The sequence below is a fragment of the Mus musculus genome, chromosome 11, assembly GCF_000001635.26.
Source record: "Mus musculus strain C57BL/6J chromosome 11, GRCm38.p6 C57BL/6J".
Classification (NCBI taxonomy): Eukaryota; Metazoa; Chordata; class Mammalia; order Rodentia; family Muridae; genus Mus; species Mus musculus.
In genome coordinates, this window is record NC_000077.6 from 119,737,648 (window position 1) to 119,759,567 (window position 21,920).

The following is a 21,920-nucleotide window of genomic DNA, read 5'->3' on the forward strand; positions in this document are numbered from 1 at the left end:
CATGCACAAGCTGCACGCCCTTAGACAGTCTCTTGTTCCTCTTCTGCACTCCAGTAGGGGCACCACTGGTTTCTCCAGCTATTAGATGGATTCATCTGCTTTTCATTTTCCTTACAGTTGGTTAGTATTGAGCCCATGCTTATTTTGGTGTTTGTGTTATGGTCTAATAATAGGATTTTTCTATTGTAAAAAGTATTCCGTTTTGGGCCCAAACTTGGATAACTGGTAAGACCTGTCACCACATTGTATTGTGCTGTGTCTATTGTGTCTGTCATGTCGTTATCCTCCTCATCCTCACATTATAGCACATACACCTCTTTGATGTGTCCACCATTCTTTGAGCCTTCTTTACAGCTCTTCAAGAGGCCGCAAGTTCCTACAGTATTTCCTCTAGAGTCAACCCTGATGTGAGCCATTTCCATACAGATGCTAGGTCCACCCAAGAACCTTACTTAGAAACAAAGATGTGAGCTCTTGGCATGTTCATTGTCTTTGTGGTGGATACAGTTGGGCATGTTTTTTCAAGGGCTAACCTGTGCTATGTGGGTCTGTATTTGTGCATTTGTGTGTTGTAGAGAACTCAGACGATGATCAAGTGGGGAGTGAGAGACTTGGGGCTAGACTAGGACTGAAGTTGTTAAGATTTCAGATTTCTGTGGATGTTCTTGAATAGGCTACACTCTTTATACTGTAGTGAGTCTACAGCAGATAAAGGAAGGTGGGATTGCAGGAAGCTGTCAGGTGATGAGTGCTTTCTGTGTCAGGAGGAGGCAACTCTGCTTGTAGATAGTTCAGAGAGACAGAGGATGACATTAGTGGATGAATCATGAGAAAGGGGATGATGTAGGAAAATCGTGTCTGCTGAGAGCAAGACCCAAGGAACCCTGCTTTCTCTGAGATGTGGGAAAGAAGGAAGGGGGAAGAAAGGGAATGAGGGAAGAGGTAAACAGAGGTTGCTGCTGGTGGCATGTGCATCAGCTGCTGTCTGAGCTTATGTCTACATGAGAAAGCAGGCTGAGCCCCCAGAGGCACAGGAGGCAGAACATCAGCATGCCCCCCCCCCATAACTGCTGTGACGTTAGGATGCTGTATGTTGAGAACACCACCACCGCAGAGTGCTGACAGGGTTAGGAGATCAGTGGCAGCAATTGTGATGGTGTTTCTGTGAGCTTATCGCAATGGCCAAGCCTGGGAGAGGCTCTGTAGAGCCTCATGTCATCCTCTGCATGCCTACTGTCCACAGATACACCTGGAAGAGGAAGTTTGAGTTTCTCAGAAACTCGTAGGCCAATGGCATCTATGGCCTCAGCACTCCCTAGGAGACTTGATGCCACTCCTTTGCTGGACATCAAAGTGACTGTTCCATGTGTCCAGGTTTGCCTGTCTAGGGTGCATCTATGGGGGTGCCACTGTGCACTTGACAAAGCTAGATCCCTCTTCCCCACCATCCACTCCACTGCAGCTCTGTCTGGCCCTCCCTGGGGGTGGCCTGTTGATCATCTTTGCCTTTCTCTCTGCTCATTGTTGTGGCAGTACCAGGCGTAGGAGTTGCATGGCATTGCCATCTGCTCCATAGTTGAAATCAGAGCTTAGCTTCACTCTTCCCAGAAGTCTTAGTGGTGCAGTGCATGTGTTCCTGGGATCCGACCCTTCCAAGAGATTGACCTGGTAAAAGACCAGGTATTCCTGCACTGTTGTGGGCTGGGCTTTTTCCAACCATAGCTGCTGTTACAGTTGACACAGCCTGCAGTGACAGTCTGATAAAGCAAGTGGTGTTTCCCCCTTGTGTTTAACGGGATCTGTCAGAGAAAGTGAATTTTAATGAATACATTCTATAAAACCCATTTCTAGCTCTTTGATTAGGGCTTCCCTGCTCTCTCAGTCTAGGCAGGCCTGAAGCCAGCCCTCTGCTCACAGCCCCTCTCTGTTCCCCAGTCTCTGCTTGCCAGGGTTTCTGAATGCTGGGTGGGGCCTCTGCCCATCAGGGAGTACTCAGGTACAGGGCCGGGTTCCCAAAGGACATGTGGCTTCTTTTGTTCCTGCTGCACTGGGTGTTGATCCCCTGTGTGCCAAGGCCGTGCTTGCAGCTGCACTTGGCTGGCTCGTAGGACCTTAATTCTGGCCTGGAGCTTGACAAACCCTCGGCAGTCCTTTTGAGATGGGTTCTGGGAGCCAATGAGCTTGTTAGTGAAGCTTAGCTCTCAAAGGCCATTCTCTTCCTGGTGGTTTAATAGAGTGGATTTTGTTGTCCCAGAGGATCACAGCCTGTCAAGTTTGTCCTCACTAAACTACACAGCTAATGGTTTTGGTGAGACTGTCCCCCTTTTCAGTCAGTTTTCCTTAAGGAGCATTTGACGACATTTGGAGATCCTTTGGATGGTCAGGGCTAACTGGCTCTGGCCTTGGTTGGTTACAGCCAGGGATGCTGCTGTTCGTGGCACAGTGCACAGTTCTGTGCAGTGTATGGACATGGAGAAATGTCACTGTGGGAACAGATCATCAAGGAATCTGCTCCTAGTCAGGTGTCAGATGTGTTGATGTATTTAAGCCATCTACAATGGGAGGCACCTGCGTGGATGGGAGTCAGTACAAGTCCTTCATAACTAAAGGCACAGGGCCAATAAATACCAGTGTTCGGTTCTAGGGTTTGTTCAGTGTTGCCTTATGGGTGGGTACCAGCTCTTAGGATCTGGGTGTTGCCCTGTACCTTGCTATTAATGCATTGTGGAAGATGGAAGTTGTTAAAGGTTTCCCTAATATATCTGGCCTTCATTATTTTAATAAATCAATACTAAGTAACTTGATGATTTAGAGATTTAAATGTAACTTTGCATTTGGGCAAATGTAAATAGCAGACTTAATTCATGCTTGTTTGCTGTTTGTGGGACCTGTGGGCTTGCATCTGGAACACAATATAGATGACAGTGTCTCTGGTCATCAGCAGCTACACAGACCCCGAGAGCTGCATTCATTCCTCTTGGGGCCTACAGTGTGTGAGACGTATGAACTGACTCAGGTTGCAGTGGTCCTCACTGCTGTTGTTGTGCTCTGCACACTACAAGGTTACTTTTAGTCTCTAGGCATCGAGAGCTGGAGAGACTTTTCCAGTGTCATTGATGAAGAACATTTCTCCACATTCATATACTTACAGCGGCTTGGGAGGGACATGGAAGCCTATCACTGGGCATGCCCACTTGCTCCCTTGCAGTGGTCTGTGTGCATCCTGTCTTGTAGATTCTTACAGAACATATACATAAAAGGAGTACCTGTGATGTGTCCTCCTGAATACAGAGCTTGTCACAGATGGAGGCCTAGCCTTCATGCATCAGCTCGTTTGTGAGCATGTAGCTACTTAGTTGTCTGAGTGTGCAAAGCAACACTGACATGGCAAGGTGACCTGCCTCACATCTGCAACTCTCTTTGACACGCATGCTTGTGTGTGTGTATGTGTGTGTGTGTGTGTGTGTGTGAATGATGTTCTGAAGTTCACATTTTACAATCATTAAGAAGCCACCCATACCTCCTTTTCATGTGGCTCTTTATAAAGACAAGTTCTGCTTGTCAGGGGCACAGCACTCACTAGAGTCAGGAAGGATGAGCTCCCTCTGCCTCTCAGATCAGCTGGGTTTCTTAGTGTTTGTTAGGCAACTAGGTCTTAATGTGCTGGCTAGCCTCAGCTCATGCAGTCCTCTGCCTCAGTCTCTCATATAGCTAGGACCGCAGGCTCTGCCTCCCTGTCCAGCTTGCTCATTGATTCTCTTGTATGAGCTTTGTGAGGATTCAGGTGGGCTGTAGGTTAAGGGTCTTTATTTAGGGCCTAGGCTTCTCAGCCTGTAAGACTGGCCAGGATGCAGGTCCCAAGGTGAGCACTAAGAACACTTAGGGTTGGGATGTGGAATGTTGAACTGTAGTCACGTGTCACTGGCCAGGTTCAAAGGAAACATGTTGTGTCCTCAACCAGAGCTCTCCTGTGTAGAAGGGCAGAAAACAGACACCAGGCCACAGTGGGTCACAGTTTTACTAGAACAAACATCTTCAGTGTCCTTTGTACAAATGCCAGAGTTTCTGTAGAGACATGTGGAAGCTGACAAATGGGATAGACTTGTTTTGTTTTGTTTTGTTTTAGGTTTTTTGAGATAAGGTTTCTCTGTGTAGCCCTGGCTGTCCTGGAACCCACTCTGTAGACCAGGCTGGCCTCGAACTTAGAGATCTGCCTGCCTCTGCCTCCCAAGTGCTGGATTAAAGGGTCACCACGACCCATGGTTAGAGATTTTAAAACTTGATCAGTACTGACAAATCATCTTCCAGAATCTTTTTTGTTAATTTCTACATCCATCAGCACTAAGTTCAACCACCTTGGTCATTATGAAGCATTATTTATTTTTTATCTTTTTTTTTTATTCTGCTGAAGAAAATCAGATGGAATTGTGTAGGTGGGTGGATAGATTGACTCTCACTTTCCCACTATCATCTGACAGACTGGTGCACAGCCCTTCCTAACCACTACCATTCATGTCTGCTGTGCGTGCTCCTGTTCTGAGCTTTGCTGGCCAGAGCGGGAGGGGCTCGCACACACCTCTAAGCATGAAACTGGTGTCGGCTCTATCGCCTTCCTTTAGAAGCTACCAGTCATAAATGTGTGTTTATATCTCGTTTCTTTTAGACTTTTAGATTTTGTGAGTGGTTTAAGAAGGTTTTTTTCTTCATCTAAGTAAATAAAAATATTGTGTTTATACATTGTAAATTCTGGGTTTTTGTTTGTTTGGTTGGTTTTTTTGTTTTTGGGTTTTTTGGTACATTGTCTGTGAGGCAATATCAAATGGTTAGTTAGACTTTCTAGCATCACCCACTGAGTCATTCATCCGTTCTTTACTGATTTAAAATGCCGTTTCATCACAGTTATGTATGTGGGTCTATTTCTGGGCCTTTCCTCTGTTGATTTGTTTGTCTCGCCCTCAATAATACCAGCCTGTAATTACATAAATTTATAGCCTTTCTAATATCTGGTAGTGCGAATCTCTGTTCATTATTCTTTATTAAATTTTCTTTTTTTCTAATTTTGTGATTTCTCTTCTGTACTTATTTTAGAATCAGCTTGTCAAATTCCATTAGAGGAAAACCCCCTCGGGCATCTTGATGGGACTGGCGTTGCTGTATAGAGCTGTTATCCGGGAACTGGTGTCTTTAGAATCCTTCTGGGAGTGTTTATTTAAAGAGAGCATTTCCAGGTGTTCTGTCTCTGAGTACTGTGATTGTAAACAATCTGCCAAATGAGACAACAGCGTGACAGTAGTAAGAGCCAGAGCTTGGCTAGAGTGTGGTCCTCATCAGAGCTAGAGGTGGCCAGACCCTCCTCGTGGCAGCGTCTTGCATTGTCCTTAGGTGATGACTGCACCTGACTGCTGGCCACCTGGACGCTCCCTTTCTTCAGTCCTTGTTTGGCCTTCTTCCTCCCTTGAGCTATAGGCACCCCAGAGTCAGTGTTTGTGGTTGAGCTGCCTACTGTCCTGGTCAGCACTTACACTGCTGATGTCCAGGCAAGGGTGAGTGTGTGCAGGGTGGCCTTTTCTCATTGTTGTGTTGATTTGTCTTTGTTTTGGAATAATTGCTTTAAAACATTGAATTAAAAGAGGATTTTAGGCATTTCTTTAGACTCAGATTTTCTCTCCTGTTACCTACCAGCAATCAGGTAGGCAGAACAGTGTGTCAAGAAAGCGTATCCGTCCGTTACCTAGTGCTAATACCTCCCTGTTCAGTGATCAGCATAAACACTGTGCAGAGCCAGTCCCACTTACAGAGAACTCTGGAACTGAAGCAGCAGCGAGGAAAGCTTGTGAATCTGAACTCAGCTCCTTAGCGCCCATCTGTGTCATACAGCAGAGCCGCCACAGAAAGGGGATCTGGGGCGGATGTACATGCCATGGCTGGGGGTGAAAGGAGGGCCCTCTAAAGTGGACTGTTTTGGGGTGCGGGGAGCACTTGAATCCAGTGTAAATAGGCTGCTGACGTGAGCTTGAACAGCTCCTTCCCTGTGACATTGCTGGAAGAAGGTGTCACAGCAGGAGAGGGTAAGCTCGGTGTGTGGTTTTCTATGGCTAGTGAGGAATCTCCGCCTACAAGCAGATACTGGGCCCTACTTTCTGCAGTGTGCAGGTGCTCGTCAACCTGCAGGTTCCTGACATGTGTGTATAACCCATGCAACCTGTGCTTGTTTTCCAGAACTACACTCAGTACATCCCTCTGTCCATATACGACCTGCAGACGTGGATGGGCAGCCCATCCATCTTTGTCTACGACTGTTCCAATGCTGGCCTCATCGTCAAGTCCTTCAAACAGTTTGCACTGCAGAGGGAGCAGGAACTAGAGGTGAGGTGCTGGAAAGCCAGCAGCGTTGCATGCGTGCGTGTGTGCATGTGTGAGTAAGATGCTGCAGGGAGATTAGGAAACAGATCTCTGTGTGATGAGAGATTTTGTGTGTTTAGGCCATGCTGTGATGTTTGATGAAAGCTATGGAGGTACCCCCCCACCCCCACCCCCACCCCAGACAAGTACATCCCATTGTACTTGGTGTTATTTTCAATCTGAGCATTGGATAGTGGCATCAGTAGGCAGGTTGGGGGGGGGGGGCAGTCCTGCCCTCTGTGTAATGTTAAATTGTTGCAGACACATGGGTTTAAGGAAATGGGCTTGTTGTTTCCATTCTAGTCTTTGTTTCCATGGGTGTCTTTTGTTATTGTTCTATTTTGTTCTTTTAAGTTTGTGTTTTTTAACTCAAACTACCAAGCTAAATGGTAAAAATGAAAACAGCTGCTAGGTCGGTCCATTGTCAGGAATGGGAGAGACTGGGAGCTGCTTGGATAATGAAGTGGTAGTTTGCCCGGTTGTTTTAATTAATATTTGATGGTTAAATTAAACAGTGAGTTCTAAAGAGAAATTGAAGAGGCAGTTTCAATTAAGAGGCCTCCATCCAGTGGGCTGCACAGAAGCACTAGTGGAAATACTCTGTGGCCTCTAGGGGCTCATGAATCCTGATTGGTTGCAGCACAGGAAATTCTCAATCCAAGAACAAAAAATGGCCTTCAGTGTGTTTCCGAGAGCCTCTCTGAGTCTGCTCAGCTTTAATGTTTGTTACGTTTTCACATTCCATCAGAAGAGAGCACTGAAGGGGCCAGCAGCAAAACCTGAGATTCTTTTTAGTAGAACTTAAAGTTAACATGCCTACTGTTTAATATTTCATAGTATAACTTTAGCCCTATGTGTGGAACCTGCAGGAGAGTGACTAATAAATATAACACCTTTGCCCCTTAAGAGATGAACTGGGTACCACAGCATTGCTCACTGGCCTCTTCATTTTGTATTTGGCAAGAATTTGTGTTTGTGTTTCCAGCCTAATGCCGTACTCTCAGCCACTTCATCTGGGTTTGCCCATGGTGGGCCAAATTATCAGCTGTAAATACCCCAAGTGCCAAGAGGTAATTTCTGTTTCCTGACATCAAGTAATAAATATTGGGCCATGCGGTGGTGGTGCACACCTTTAATCCCAGCGTTTGGGAGGGCAGAGGCAGGCGGATTTCTGAGTTTGAAACCGGCTTGATCTACAGAGTAGGTTTCAGGACAGCCAGGGCTACACAGAGAAACCCTGTCTTTAAAAACAAAAACAAACAACAAAACAAAAAAATCTCCCCATTTATAATGTTAATAAATGTACCAAAGAATCCTGCCCAACTCTCACAGCCTGTTCCTGAGCTGTGGAGAGGTGAGGGAAGCAGGCCATCAGGCCATCAGGCTAGTTAATTAAACCGCACTGGGGAGGGACCTGTCCCTTTCCAGCAGAGGCACAATTACAGCTCAAGCATCTTATTAAATGCCTGCTTCCCATCACTGTGGCGCTGCTCTCAGACCACGTGTGTTCTCTGTGTGTTACCAAGGATTAATCAGCCACAAACACTATTCGTTTCATTAAGTACAACAGATGATTTACATACAATCGTTTTTCAGAAGAAGGGGAAAACAGCTTAGTGGGCTTATTCATCATGAAGGAGCGGTGCCTTATGAGTTTCACCAAGTGTTTCTTACGAAGCTCAGCTCTTCATTCTCTGTGGCTACAGTGCAGACTGAGCTTGTGTTTCTCTCGCACACTTACATCAGGGCTCACTGCTCATTCAGTCTCTTGCCTAAAAAAGCGGAAATTACAATCAATCATAGAGGGTTGTTTTCTTAAGATTTATTTATTTATTTATTATATGTAAGTGCACTGTAGCTGTCTTCAGACACACCAGAAGAGGGCGTCAGGTCTCATTACAGATGGTTGTGAACCATCATGTGGTTGCTGGGATTTGAACTCATGACCTTCGGAAGAGTAGTTGGTGCTCTTAACCACTGAGCCATCTCTCCAGCCCCAATCACAGAGTTTTATAAAATTGGCTCCCAGCTATGACATTAGTGCTCATCGGTCATTTCACCCTCCTGTGTAACTGCCCGGCTTACCCGCTTAGTCTGATCTTCCCTGGGGACACACATCTTATGATCCCAGCACTGCACTCAGGAGATGCAGGCTGGAGGACAGAGGGCGTCTGCTAGGTGGTATGGGATCTGTTCTCAATAGGTAAAGACCTAACCTAACCCAGCCCCGGCCAGTTTCTTTGTAAATTGGCAATATAGTCAGATCGTTGTGCACTGTGTGAACTGATGGAAACTGTCAGTAATTGGTTTATGGCAGGCTTGGAATGAAGCACTTCACTGCTGTTCTGCTTTTCCCTCGGAGGGGATGACAACATCCCTGTGCCTCTTGCCTGTCCTTGTGGCGGCCAAGATCCAATTGGGGAATAGATTTGTAGTGTGTGGGGGAGGGCAGGAGAGAGGGAAAATGATTAAATATAACAGCAGAAAGTGGCTGGTTGGACTGCAAGCCCCCAAATAATAAGTGTAAGCATGCACATGAGTGACATAAATTTTTAAGGGTTGATTATCTGCTTTCATTTTCTGGTGGTGGAGTGCTTGCCTGGGACCCTGGGGTGTGGTTGCTGTGTGCTTCTCTCGCAGAGTAACACTGTAGGTAAAGGAGACAGCAGCTTCATAACAGCAGGCACGAACTACTGCACAAGATTGGAGCCTCCTCAGAGCCAGGAAATGTGTAGCTGTCACTCACGAGTCTAACTTAGGGGTTTTGTTGGTTTGTTTGTTTTTTTTCTTTTTAATATCATATCATTTTGTAATTTGGAGATTAAAGAAAAACTTCAAGTATCTCTGCTTTCACTGTTCTTTTAAAATTAAGTGTTTTAATTTTGACTGAAGTACTATGTTGTTTGTGATGACTAACGTGATCCTCGGCACCGCCTTCCTGGCAGGGACACTGTCAGAAAGGCGCCTTCCCCACCTCTGGTCTGGAGGGCTGTAGCTCCCGTCTCTTTCTTGGAACACCTGTTTAGGTTGTCTGTGCACGAGCTTCTTATTCTTACACAAACCAGAAGCAGAGTTGCCGGTGGGGGTTCTCTGTAAGGATTACTGGACTCTACAGGGGCATGGCGAGTTTAAGACCTGCCTGGACTACATGGTGGGTTCAGAGCCAGCCTGGGAGCTTAGTGAGATCCCTGTTGCAAAGAAAAGGTAAATGTTCTTGCAGGTAGCTCAGTGGGTGTGATGGGTTTTATATCCTTGGACCAGGGAGTGGCACCATCTGAAGGTGTGGCCTTGTTGCAATAGGTGTGACCTGGTCGTAATGGGTGTGTCATTGTGGGTGTGGGTTTAAGATCCTCACCCTAGTTGCCTGGAAGTCAGTCTTCCACTAGCAGCCTTTGGGTGAAGACGTAGAACTCTCAGCTCTGCCTGTGCCATGACAGCCTGGATGCTGCCATGCTCCCACTTTGATGATAATGGGCTGAACCTCTGAACCTGTAAGCCAGCCCTAATTAAATGTTGTTTTTTTATAAGACTTGCCTTGGTCATGGTGTCTGTTCACAGCAGTAAAACCCCAACAAAGACAGTGGGTAAAGGTTTGCTACCAAACCTGACAACCTGTGTTTGAGCTCCAGAACCCACATGGTTGGAAGGAGTGAATCAGGAACCTGATGGAAGCTTGATAAGTGAAGAGACCCATTGCTGGTAGTTGTAATTAATGTTCATTTGAATCTGAATGTGCAAGAGAAACCTCTTAGCTAATGGAGGGATCTGTGTCCTGGCTTCCTCTTCCCTCGTCTCTGCTGCTCAGTTGTAGTGCTATATCTGATTTCTCTGTTTTGTGACTTTGCTGTATTTTTTAATATTAATTTTTATTAATCCTTTGTGAATGCCATATAATGTTTTTTGTTTTTATTATATTCATTACCCCAGCTCCTCTCCTAACTTTTCTCAGATCAAGCAGTCCCTTTCCCGTCTCCGTTGTCTTAAATATCCCACTGAATCCAGTTTGTGTTGCTCAAATACTCCAGAGTGTGGAGCCACACTTACGATCCCTACCAGGGGCCGTACTTTTAAAGAAAATGGACTCTCACAGCCTGGAGCCACCGACTGTCAGTGCCTCTTCATTTAGGGGTAAGACCTTGTCATCCCTGCCTGCTCCATGCTAAACGGTTGACGGCTTTGATTTTGTGCAGGTCTTGCTGCTGTGTGGTCATGAGGGCACTGGTCCTCCCTGACCTGTGGCTAGGACGGGGTCTGGGTGGTGGAGGAGTAATGTAGACGCCCCGTTTACAGCCAAGCACCCCACTGGCGTGGGCTGCTGTTTGCACTTTGATCACTTGTGCATTTCTGGTACTGTCTCTGATGAGGCCTGAGAATTGCTCTAATCTGTGGGTGCACAGAGGTAACTTAGAAGCCATTGGAAGGATTATAGTAGCAGCCTTGTTGCATTAATGATATCCTTAGCAGGTCCACACCGACCATGACCAAGGCTCTGAGCACCTGGCTTTTTCCTTTACTTCTTGTCTCCCAACTATTATTTCTGTCATCCATGATTTTTCTTATAATTTTCCCCTGCCCAAGATGTAGTCAAGTCTCTGTGCTTGGTGTATGGAGATTCTGAAAGATGACAAACATTGCCAAGCACAGAGCTGAGCATGGCCCAACTGAGTTCCAGTCTGCTCTTCCTAGAGATAGCTTCCTTTCCCTCTGCACTAGCCTTCCTCCTGCTGCTGACTGCCTGCAGGCTGCCTTCAACTGCCCATAGCTGTCTGCGGCTCCAGGCACTCCTAAGTTCTAGACTCACCTCTTCTCCAAGAGCAACCCAGGCCCGTGCCAAGCAAGCCCAGGAGGATTCACGGCAGCAGTCGTCCTTGGGCCCCAAACATTTGCATTTGGAAAGCAGATGCAATGAAAACTCAAAATTGGATTTTAGACAGATTACAGTTTATCTTTTTCACTAATAAGATCTCTAAGGCGAATAATTTACTCCTTGAGCGCTGCCTCCGGGAAGCAGCTACTTCCTCCTCTCTGCCCTCTGTTGCTGCTCTCTACTCCTGACCACCACAGCTCCAGGCGGTTCTTCTTTGTCTCCAGGAGGAAGGGGCGTGAGGGGGGAGCAGTGCTTTCTCCTGCCTCTTGCATTAGAAAATGATTGCAGGCTTTTCTCTGGAGCTTTGGACTAGGCTACTAAGGGAGACTGGAGTTGGGAATGGCCCTCAGGTTATCTCACAAGAGTAACAGCCACGCTTTGTGCACAGGTCTTTGTTCTTCCTCTTTAGCCCCTGCTATAAGCTGTCTTTACCTCTAACTCCACTCTCCCTACCTCAGTGGAGATGTTCCTGAAAATTTGGCCACATCGTAGCCATGTCAGGAACCCATGACAGGGACTCCTGCCATCATCTGGATAGAACTCAGGGAAGGAATGTGTTCAGGATGTGCACCTTGGACTGACTGCAAGCTACAGAGACCACTGCACTCAGCTTTGTCCCAGGAGGACACCATCCTGAACACCTTCAGGGTGGGTTCAGGGCCAGCACACAGGCAGTCCTTGGTGTGCTTGGCTGGAGTTTGAGGATAAAGAGAAGCACTGTCGTGATGGAGGAAGAGCCTTATGCTAGTTTAGCCCCGGTTCTGATGTTTTCTCCTTGGCTGCTGACACATTGGGAGGCTTTTTCCATTCAGCTTCCCGAGTGCTGTGCTCCTTTCTGACGTTGCCACGAGGTCTAACCCTGCAGCACATGAGCTCTCTCCTGGCAGAGAGAGATGTTGTCAGCTTTTGCAACATCATTTGGTGTAGTTGACCTATCTTCTTTGCTTTCCACTTGGGCATCTTGTTTGTGAACTGAAGTATATGTTCTCAGATCTTGGTCACTGTAACTAGGAATTTGGACAAAAATAATTGATGTCACGGTCATCACAGTGTTCTCAAAGTATATATTACACAGACTGAGAAGTTCATGATTTGAAATGTCAGACTCCTTTGCTAAAAAGCCGCAGCATGGCCAGTGTGGGGCCTGGAGCCCAGGCAGTTCACCGTGTTCATGGCTGTTATTCCATATGTCACCTGAGGGTTCTTTTTCTTTTCCAAATGGTTTAGCCCAGGCTGGCCTCTCACCCATTGTAATCCGACTGCCTCAGTTCCCTAGGTGCTGGTTTCAGGTGGTAATACTTTGACTGAGTGCCACAGATTCAACCTTAAGTTACCTTTCAAAGGCAGGTTTCTTGTTGGCTGTGTCCTCTGGGCACTTGCCCTGTGACAGTCGTGGATCAGCCCAGGGATCTGTGGGTCTGGTGCTATGTAACACTGACATCCTGCCTGTCTCTGTCCTGCAAGTTAGACTTCAGGTCCTCCGTTCTTTCTCTCTGCTACCATAACTAATCATTTATAGACAGCAGGGAAATGAGCCAGCGTCTGTTATGTGCTGTCTTTATTTTCTCCTTTAATTGTCAAGTAATGTTAATTTGTGGGTTTTAACAAGGTACTATCCATGTCCTCCAGTATGGTTATTTTATTTTGGTTCACTTTGATTTTTCTCTTTTGGCTTGTGAACTTATGAGAAGAGATGAACTTGGCTATTGTGTGTTCAGGGTAGGAAGTATTCGCTAGGGACCTGATCTGTGGAAGACAACTGGGCTGCTGCTGCTTGACATACAGTTACTGCATAGAGGCACACTGGGGAACCACTGGCGGCTAGGAGCAGAGAGCAGTGTGCCATCCGACATAATGCCTGACCTGTGATAGGCACCCAGCTAAAATGTGCTAGCTAACAAGGAAAATATCACTCCAGTGGCTGTGTGTGGCTCTGTCTAGGTGCTGAGCAGAGCTGACAGTGACATCAGTCCAGGTGGCCATGTCTGCAGGTGATGGTGCTTGGACTTAGTAGTAGCAGTTGTGGTTTTGTGCACCTCTGATTCTGGAAGCAAAACACAGTTTGCTTATGAGTTAGGTGTAAGAGATAAGAAACAAAGAGAATTAGAGGTGAGGGCTGGCGCCATATCTCAGTGGTAGAGTGCTTCCCAGTTAGCAGGAGGCTCTAGGTCTAGTCTCTTCTACAGTGTGAATAGAGGGAGAAGAAGTGGTGTGAGGAGAACTTGTTGAGCAAGGGAGAAGGGCAGAGCCATCCTTTGAGTGGAGTAGACTATAGTGCTGAAGTTTGCATGGAGATGTGTGAGCAAGAGTTCTGCATTAGATTATGGAGTTCTAAGCCTCTTTCTCAGGAGACTCAGATGGCTCTGGAAGTGTAGGAAAATCTTTGAGTCGACCAAAGCTGCCGAGTGATCGATGCTGAAAAAGTGAGGCCAGGACACCGTAAGGTTCTCTGTGATGTCAGCCTAGAAGTAGAAGGGTGGGGTGGTAAGAAAACTAATTCCAAAGTACGGTGGAGAGCACTTCCTGAGAATACGGATGGTTTGCTGATGCTCGCTGTGACAGGCCATGGGAGGTAAGGGGTGAGGAGACCGCCCAGGCTGTGGGTCCTGCAGTTAGCAGGGCCACTTCAGTGCCAGATTGAGAGTGGAAAATGCGGGCCAACGATGTCCATGAAGGATATTCAGGGAGTGGAGGAAGGCAGGGAGCTTCGGGAGGTGTAGACTGGGGGGAAGGGGCTCATTTCTTTGTTGGTTTTTAAATCTTTATTTATATGTGCATTCTTACCACATGTGCCTGTGTTGATGGAATAAGCCAGCAGAGAGAAGAACATGGAGATGTTGTTTGTGAGGGTGGCCCTCAAGTTGGTGTGAGAGGGAACAGTGGCCAAAATGTGAGGGAAAAGTGTGGAAAGAGCCCACTGGAGAGAGAAAGATATCTGGTGACAGAGAAGCTGCCTCTGGAGGAAAGTGAAAACAGCCCAGACCCACATAGGAGGAACAGGTACACACACGTGCACATTACACACACATGGAGAGCACACCCATAATGCACTGGTGCATGCCACCCGTGCAGGCACTTTCTGTGTGCAGCAGCGCTGCTGTGCAGGTCCTTGTTCATCTTAGCAGAGAGCGAGTAAGTGTTCTCCAAGACTGGCCATGTTAGGCTGTCCTCTGAGGAGTGAGGGGAGCACTCCCTCACCTTTAGCTGTCATGTGTCCTTCAGTGACCCCATCCCTGAGTTCCTGTCACTCAATAGGGTTTTGCCAACGACAACGGGGAGCAAGTATCCAGAGCTTCACAAGATCCTCTGCTGGGAAGCTCAGGATGAAGGCTCTACTGGTTCACAAAGTGTATAACCCCTTGCCAAAGAAAGATGGCCTCTGGCTGACAGGGAAGGCAAAGCCTCCTAAGTTACTCTAGGATACAAGGTAACACACTGTGCTCAGAGGTGACTGTGGGTTCACTCAGATCATCAGAGGACAGGTGAAGATGCTGTGAGTTGTAAAAAGATGACTCCTTAAACCCAGAGTGTAGACAAGGTCTATGTAAAGACATGGCAAGGAGGAGCTTGATGTGAAGCCAGGCTCTTTGGATAGCCTGAGACAGCAAGCATGCTGTCAGCACTGGTGATCAGCACCCACTGTCCCCTGGACCTACAGCCTAGAACAAGTCACCAGAAACAGACTTCAGATCAGCATGCTGTTATGTCCCAATGGCCATGCCTTCTGGCACATGCTCTGTGTTGTGGCCTCCAGGAACCCCCAGCTCTAACCAGAAGTCATTTATGATTGTGGATGTTATGCTGTGTATCACATAGAAGAAATTACTGTCTACTGAGTGCCACTGTACAGTATGACAAGGCTGGACAGTGGCACCTGAACACCTTCCTTCTCAGGGGATCGTGACCCTGAGCTGTCCTCCAAAAGCTGGTAAGCTCATGGTGGAATGGGTGCTCAGCTGCCCCTTAGTGTCTTCTTATGCACACGGCTGCAGAACCTCCCGTGTTTCCTTCTCTTTAGTTGTTGATTCATTTCAAGTATGGTTGGAGTGGAATTTGCTTATCATTTCTAATTAATGTGTTCGCTGAGTTGTAGAATGGTTTGAGAGCATTTAGAAGCTGAAACTGTCAGCAGCTAAGTGGCTTTAAAATAATGGACAGTTCATTGGGGGATAAGCTCAGAATAATGGCGAGAAACTGGCTGACCCAGGCTCTAGGAGCCTGTTGGAGACCATCACTGAGTTGCTGTCCACCAGAAGTGGCTTCTGCTCCTTGGCCAAGATTTCAGAGTCTCAGAGCATACAGACCACCACTCGGTTAAGTTGTTATTGATGATTGGGTGCCTACAGTTATGTGACTTGTGTGTTAACTTGTAGTGTGCCCCGGGAGACCTCTGAACTAACGAAACAGGTGAGTAGCATGAGCTCCACCCAGCTCCGCCCTCCGATTTCCACCCGGCCTATGGGACGAGGCATAGCTCACCACAGAGAAGGGCTGCCTTAAGGTACAACTGCTCAGAATGCCTCGTCTTAAGACTCCTGAACTTAGGGCTATCTCACCTTGTTAAAAGTTGTTCCTCATTGTGTGTGTGAAAGGCCAGGACAGTGCTGTTTCAGTGGCTCATTTAAAAACAAGACATGTGGGTACTGCCCTGAAAAGCGGACTGTGCCCTTCAGAGTGGCACATGACTGGGAGGTACCCGGCCTTGCTTAGGAACTGGAGCACCCCCACCCCACAATGCCACAGTCTTGGTGATGGAGCATGTGTCTTCTCTGGAGCTGGTTGCAGTGAATTGCATCTAAAGATGGTTCTGGTGCTGAGAAATGCCCTGGCGGAGGCGAGCCTTCCTTCCTTCAGGAGCTGTGGTGCTTGTCCTGATGCCCACACTAGACCCGGCTGCCTGGTAACGAGCTTCATATGCACGCTGACTTCTGAAGGATTATTTTGATTAAAGGGCCAATATCTTAGATCAAAAATTAAAACTAAAATAATGCATGGGATAAAACTCATGTGTAAATCAATTTTTTAATTCCTGTATTAGCGGTTCTGAAAGAATTCTTCATTGGTTAAATCCTTTGCCTCAATTTTTTTTTTTTTTTTAGAAAAGCGTCACTGAGTTTAATTTTCCCTGAGGCAGAACTATCATATATAGTAGATGCAGCTCATGGGTGGTGGGTTCACAGAGTGCATCTGAGGCTCACTTATTGTCTGCTCCTAAATGTGATTGACCTGTGCCCAATCCAGGCCTTCCTTTGCTCTTAGAGCAGCTCCCCATAAGGGCTCTTTGTTTGTTTGGTTTTGTTTTTTGTTTTTTGTTTTTTCGAGACAGGGTTTCTCTGTGTAGCCCTGGCTGTCCTGGAATTCACTCTGTAGACCAGGCTGGCCTTGAACTCAGAAATCCGCCTGCCTCTGCCTCCCGAGTGCTGGGATTAAAGGCAAGGGCTCTTTTTGAAAAGAGAAATGGAGAGGTGAATTTAGACTGTAGGTCACTGGCCATTCCTTCCTACTTACAGACTCTCAGAGACTCTGATCCAAACTTCAGCACTCTTCCCTTGCCTCTGCTGACTCCTGGGTCCTACACAGGTGCAGGGGTCATTGCCTCTGCTCCCCCGAGCCCCTTTTCACCAGGCTGGCTGTTGGCAGCCAGCTCTCCCTTCTCCCCAATGCCTGTCCGTGAGGCTGTGATCTGACGCCTCTGCAGGCTCCAGGGCTCTCACCTGGTCCGACACGAGACCTGGAAACCAGTTTTCTTTGCACAACTGTCTCTGCCTATCTATCTTGGCTTACACAGCCAGAACACAGAACAGTATTTTACATGTGATCTTGACCTCCTTCTCTCTGCCAAGAGGAAACTTTGGTGATATTATTCAAGCCGCTGAACTCTGAAGTGTGCATTTGAAATAGTTCCCATGTGGCCAGGGTATAGCTTAGCCAGAGAGTGCTTGCCCAGCGTGTGTGTAATAGCCTGGGCTTGATTCCGACTAATGCAAAATATTAAGTATTTAACGTGGGATAGTTTATGTTTTATAGAATTTATCACTTATTTCTCTAAAAACTGATGTTTTTATTAAGTGAATTATATCATTTTATAGTTGTATATATGAGTGTCTGAAGTTTGACTTTGGGATTAACATTTCTGCAGAAGGGGTTATTGGTAAAATATGCCTTTAAAGCCCACCATTCGAGGACTTGAAGATGCCACAGCTGTCTTGTGGACAGTAAAATGTTAACATTGTATGTCCAGGAGTCAGCACAGCTGTGTGGGTTAGACATAAAAGATGCAGAGCAGGCAGCTTCAAACCTCAGTGTCACTGGTGCCTGGCTAGACACAAGGCTGCCTAGAGCAGTGCTTCTCTACCTATGGGTCCCGACCCCCCTAGGGGTCGAGTATTGGATATCCTGCATGTAAGGTGTTTATGTTACCATTCGTAAGAGTAGCAAAATTACACTTACGAAGTAGCAACAGAATTTTATGGTTATAACAACATGAGGAAGTGTATCAAAGGGTCGCAGCATTAGAAAGGTTTAAAACCACTGGTCTAGAAGAAATAGTGGGACAAAAAAAGTTCTAAAACCAGTCAGAGCAGGTGGGTAGCTGCATCATCTGTAGTCCATGGTTGCATTGAACCCAAAGCACTCCCCCCTCCTCAGCCTCTTGAGTGCTAAGCTCACAGTCATGGTCTTCAAAGCTTGTTTTCTAATTGCTGGAGATGTTTTAAAATGGAGGTAAAACTTACAAGAATAGTGGAGGAATGGTTTGAGAGTGGTCTTAGCCTAGGGCTTTTGCCCCACCAATTTTCACTAAGGAAAGTACCAAACATGTACCTTCTGTGCCTTAGAGAAGCCATGCTTAAATCAGTCAAAACCCCTTTATCTCCTTTATGAAATAAGAACACATTTTTTGTAGATTAGAGAAATCGGGTGTACATGTAAAACCATTACATAACGCACCTTACTGTGCACACACTCTGCATCCTTCCTTTTGTCTCTGTGATGGTAGCAGGCACACTCTTCATGAATTCTACTTGAATCTGCTATCTTTTTAGTACTGATGATATATGTATCCGCTCATCTTCCCATGCCTTTAAACCCCCCAAAATAATGTCATGATAGATTAGGGACTGAATGTTTAGCCTAAATAAGTTAACATGAAAGGGTGCGCAGGGCGCAGTGAGTACTGTTACCACCATGCGTGTTGGGGGCAACAGAAGAAAGCTTTGTCTGGGGCAGAACCAGTTTTGCTGGTGCCATGTTGTTGTTCTTGATGCCCAGTGTTCCCTCCGGGAGTGTCTGCTAAGCCGCTGTCCTTCTGTGTCCTCCTGTAGGTAGCTGCGATTAACCCAAACCATCCACTTGCCCAGATGCCCTTGCCTCCCTCAATGAAAAACTGCATCCAGTTGGCAGCGTGTGAGGCACACGAGCTGCTGCCCATGATCCCTGACCTCCCAGCCGACCTGTTCACATCCTGCCTCACCACTCCCATCAAGATTGCTCTGCGCTGGTAAGTGTCCTGTAGTCCAGGTCTCCATCCCAGGGACCCAAGGCATTATCCTGGTCACAACAGAGTGCCCTGTGTTTTGATGTCACAGGACCTAGGTGTTTGTCTGTGTGTATTCTGAGAGTGGATGGGGCTCTTTCCCTTGGATCTGGTCATATGCAGTTTATTGCTTGTGGCGTCCAAGGTCACATCTTTGTTCACTAAGGAGAAGTAGCCAGGGGTAGTGCTTAGACTCACCAGCAAGTACCTTTCATTGGGGAGGAGAAAGGCAAATATGAAAGAAGTCACTATAGTTCTTGCTAGAAGTGTACTCTCTGAGTTCCTTCCTAGCAGTGAGACTCCTTCAGCACTGCAGTTCTCTGAGTCCTGGGGAGCACTCCAAGGGAATGTATGTGGGTGCCAGACGCAGCCTGCCTTTGAGAGTGCCATGGCTGCTGGCATACTCAGTAGTGGTATGTGCTCAGCTAGCCTTTAGTACCCACTTGGCCTTTATGCTGACGAAGAGCCTGTGTGCAGCAGCAGCCTCACGACCATCTAGAGGATGTGGGTGAGAGCTATATAGCTGTGCTGACATACTGTACCCTTTGTGAGATGCCCACCAGGGTCATGTCAGCTTGCCAGTTTTCAGATCCTTTCCCAAACTCAGAGAGGTGTAGACCTCGGATTGTGAAGCAGTGAGACCTTTGGATTTATCATTGTCCATCTGAGTTTGGTGTCTGATCACTGGAAGGTTTAGGCGTGAGTACACACAGACTGCGGTGGGCCTAGCAGTCACTCCCATATACACTCGATCCACTTCCTGGAAGCAGTGCATGCTACTCCAGCTGGTCCTGAGTGAGGCTAAGCTGACCATTACGGGCAGGTATGAGAGAGAGACCTCATCTTCCTGCATAGTAGAGGGTGTGTGGCCTTTTAAAAGAGGCTCTTTATGCAAGATAGAGAAAATATGTATACTTGAAGGTAATTCATGACCAAGAACTGAATAGATTCATGGTACCAGAAGCTGCTGTGTTTCAGGGAACAGAGGTATTCCAAGTGTTCCTCGGAGCAGCTGGCAGTGGAAGTGGAGTGTTACATGGCAGGGATTGAGGGGAACAGAGAGTACCCAGACTGGCGTACACTGCCAGACCACCCAGAAGAATGAGCCGGTCCACTCCACCAGGCTGCAGAGCTTCAGGGGAGGGAGTCAAGGCCATTGGGTGGGCTTTGTTAGGCTGTAGAGTCACGGGATGACTTCATCACCCAGGACTGAGGGATAGCCCTGAGTGTGCATGTGTGCAATTCCTGGAGAATCGTATTTAAGAACACGATCCAGGTAATGACGAGCGAGTGTGGCCGTCAGTCCTCGGTAGGCATGATCATATCTGTAGTACAAGCAGAAAGCTATTGAGTGACTGTGTGTCAGAGCTGTCAGGGTACTGTGGACCCTACAGAGCTGGCTACATGACCACTTCCACCTCTGCCTTGGAACTCCCCAGCTTTTCAGAGTGCTTTCTGAAAAGAATGGGCCAGGGCACCAGCTCTGTTGTGACACTGCATATCCTGCTGCAGACTAGCTCCCTTATGCAGTTCTCTAGGCAGGTGATTAGATGTGTAAGGAGGGTGAGCAGAAATAGACACAAGCACCCACAGAGCCTGACACTGTGCCTGGACTCACCCATGCCTTCCTTCCTAACACACTGCCTTAGTGCCTCTGCCAGACCTCAGTGCGCCTGCCCTGCACTGCCCTGCACTGATCTCCAACTCCACACGCGCAGGGCTTATGCCTGTAGGTCTGGGCAGCTCTAAGGACTCCACACCCCGCTGCCAAGCAGAGGATGGGCTTGCTCTACCCAAAAAGCATGTCATTGCTTAGGTGCCTGAAATCCTTTTTGGACTGAGGACATAATTAAGTTTAAGTAAGCATTAAGCATTAGTAGGAAGTACAGTAAAAACCAAGTTGACACAACTTCCATAACATGGACTTTAGCACCATTGTGCCGCACGCAGTTGGGGAGAATGGTCCTCATTCACATCTAGTGCCCGAATGCTGTCAGCTCAGCTCTAGCGGGTAGATCTGTAATCTCAGGGAGGTACTGCAATGAGTCTGATAGAAAAGGGAATATATTTTTTCATTTGGTAATTACCCATGTTTTTAGAATTAGGGTTTTTTTTTTCATTGTAAAGTCAGTTTCGTACATTTTAATAAAAACTGAGTATATCTTTTCAGAGAATTAATGAAAAGTACAAAATGAGAGGGAGGGAGTAACCAACATTTTTATCTTCAAAGCACATGTCAGCTTTTCCCCCATCACCTCCCATCCCACTCTCCATGTGTTCACAAACTAGTCTGGGGCTTTAGGGCCTAGCATTGTGAAGATGGTGGTCGGTGAGTTCAGAGTTGCTCTCACAGTATCAGAAGGGTCAGTTCCTGAGTAATCCCAGCTCTGTTGTTTCAGGGACCAGATGTGACAGGTGGGTGTGGCTGGGCTTCACAAATGTTATTTACAAAAATAAGCACTGGCCAGGTGTGATCTTAAGCTGTAGTGTGCCAGTTACTGTTGCAGAAACATGAAACCAGGATTAGGCTGTGAAATGACAGTCACATTGAGGACTGTGAATGGCCTAGGAAAGAAAGCTCAGGACTTTCCCTCCCTCCTTTCCTTAATAATACTGAAAACTACTGTCTTCATTGTATACGGGAGGTTGCTTCAGAATGCCCGTGCTTGGCAATCGGTCCAGATGCAGCTGAGCTCTGTGAATACAGAGTCAGCCGTGTCTGCGGCCGTGTGTGGATGGCTCTTGTTTGATGAAGAAGCACTTGTCAGAAGACATTGTGCAGATTTTTTTTTTTCATTTTTGCCTCAGGAAATTTGCCTCTTTCTTATTTTCAAAACTGACTTCAGTAATTCTTAAGTTAACAGTTGTAATATTCTCTGTAAGTAATTGCCTTGCTTCCCATATATATCAGTATAGTGTAAGCATCCAAAATATATATCGTTTTCCTTTAGCTGTTTCTATTTCTTTGATTGAGTGGCATAATACCATTTTAAATTTATTATGGGCATATGTGTGTGCTGCTGGAAGCTCTGACTCAGAGGTATTCAGTTTGCTTTGAGACCAGCTGTAAAGGAGATTGATGTCTGTCGCACCAGGCAGCATACAGTTCTGCTGTCT

General features: G+C 46.8%; 1 protein-coding gene across 5 annotated transcripts in view; it reads left to right on the forward strand.

Annotated features, from left to right (window-relative positions):
* Rptor (regulatory associated protein of MTOR, complex 1) overlaps positions 1-21,920 on the forward strand; it is a 296,687-nt gene that overhangs the window by 134,743 nt on the left and 140,024 nt on the right. For all 5 annotated transcript variants that reach the window (NM_028898.3, NM_001306081.1, XM_006534363.3 and 2 more), the window contains exons 5-6: positions 6,220-6,366; positions 18,592-18,767. In NM_028898.3, coding sequence (NP_083174.2) covers positions 6,220-6,366; positions 18,592-18,767 — 323 coding nt within the window. The remainder of the gene's footprint in view (positions 1-6,219; positions 6,367-18,591; positions 18,768-21,920) is intronic.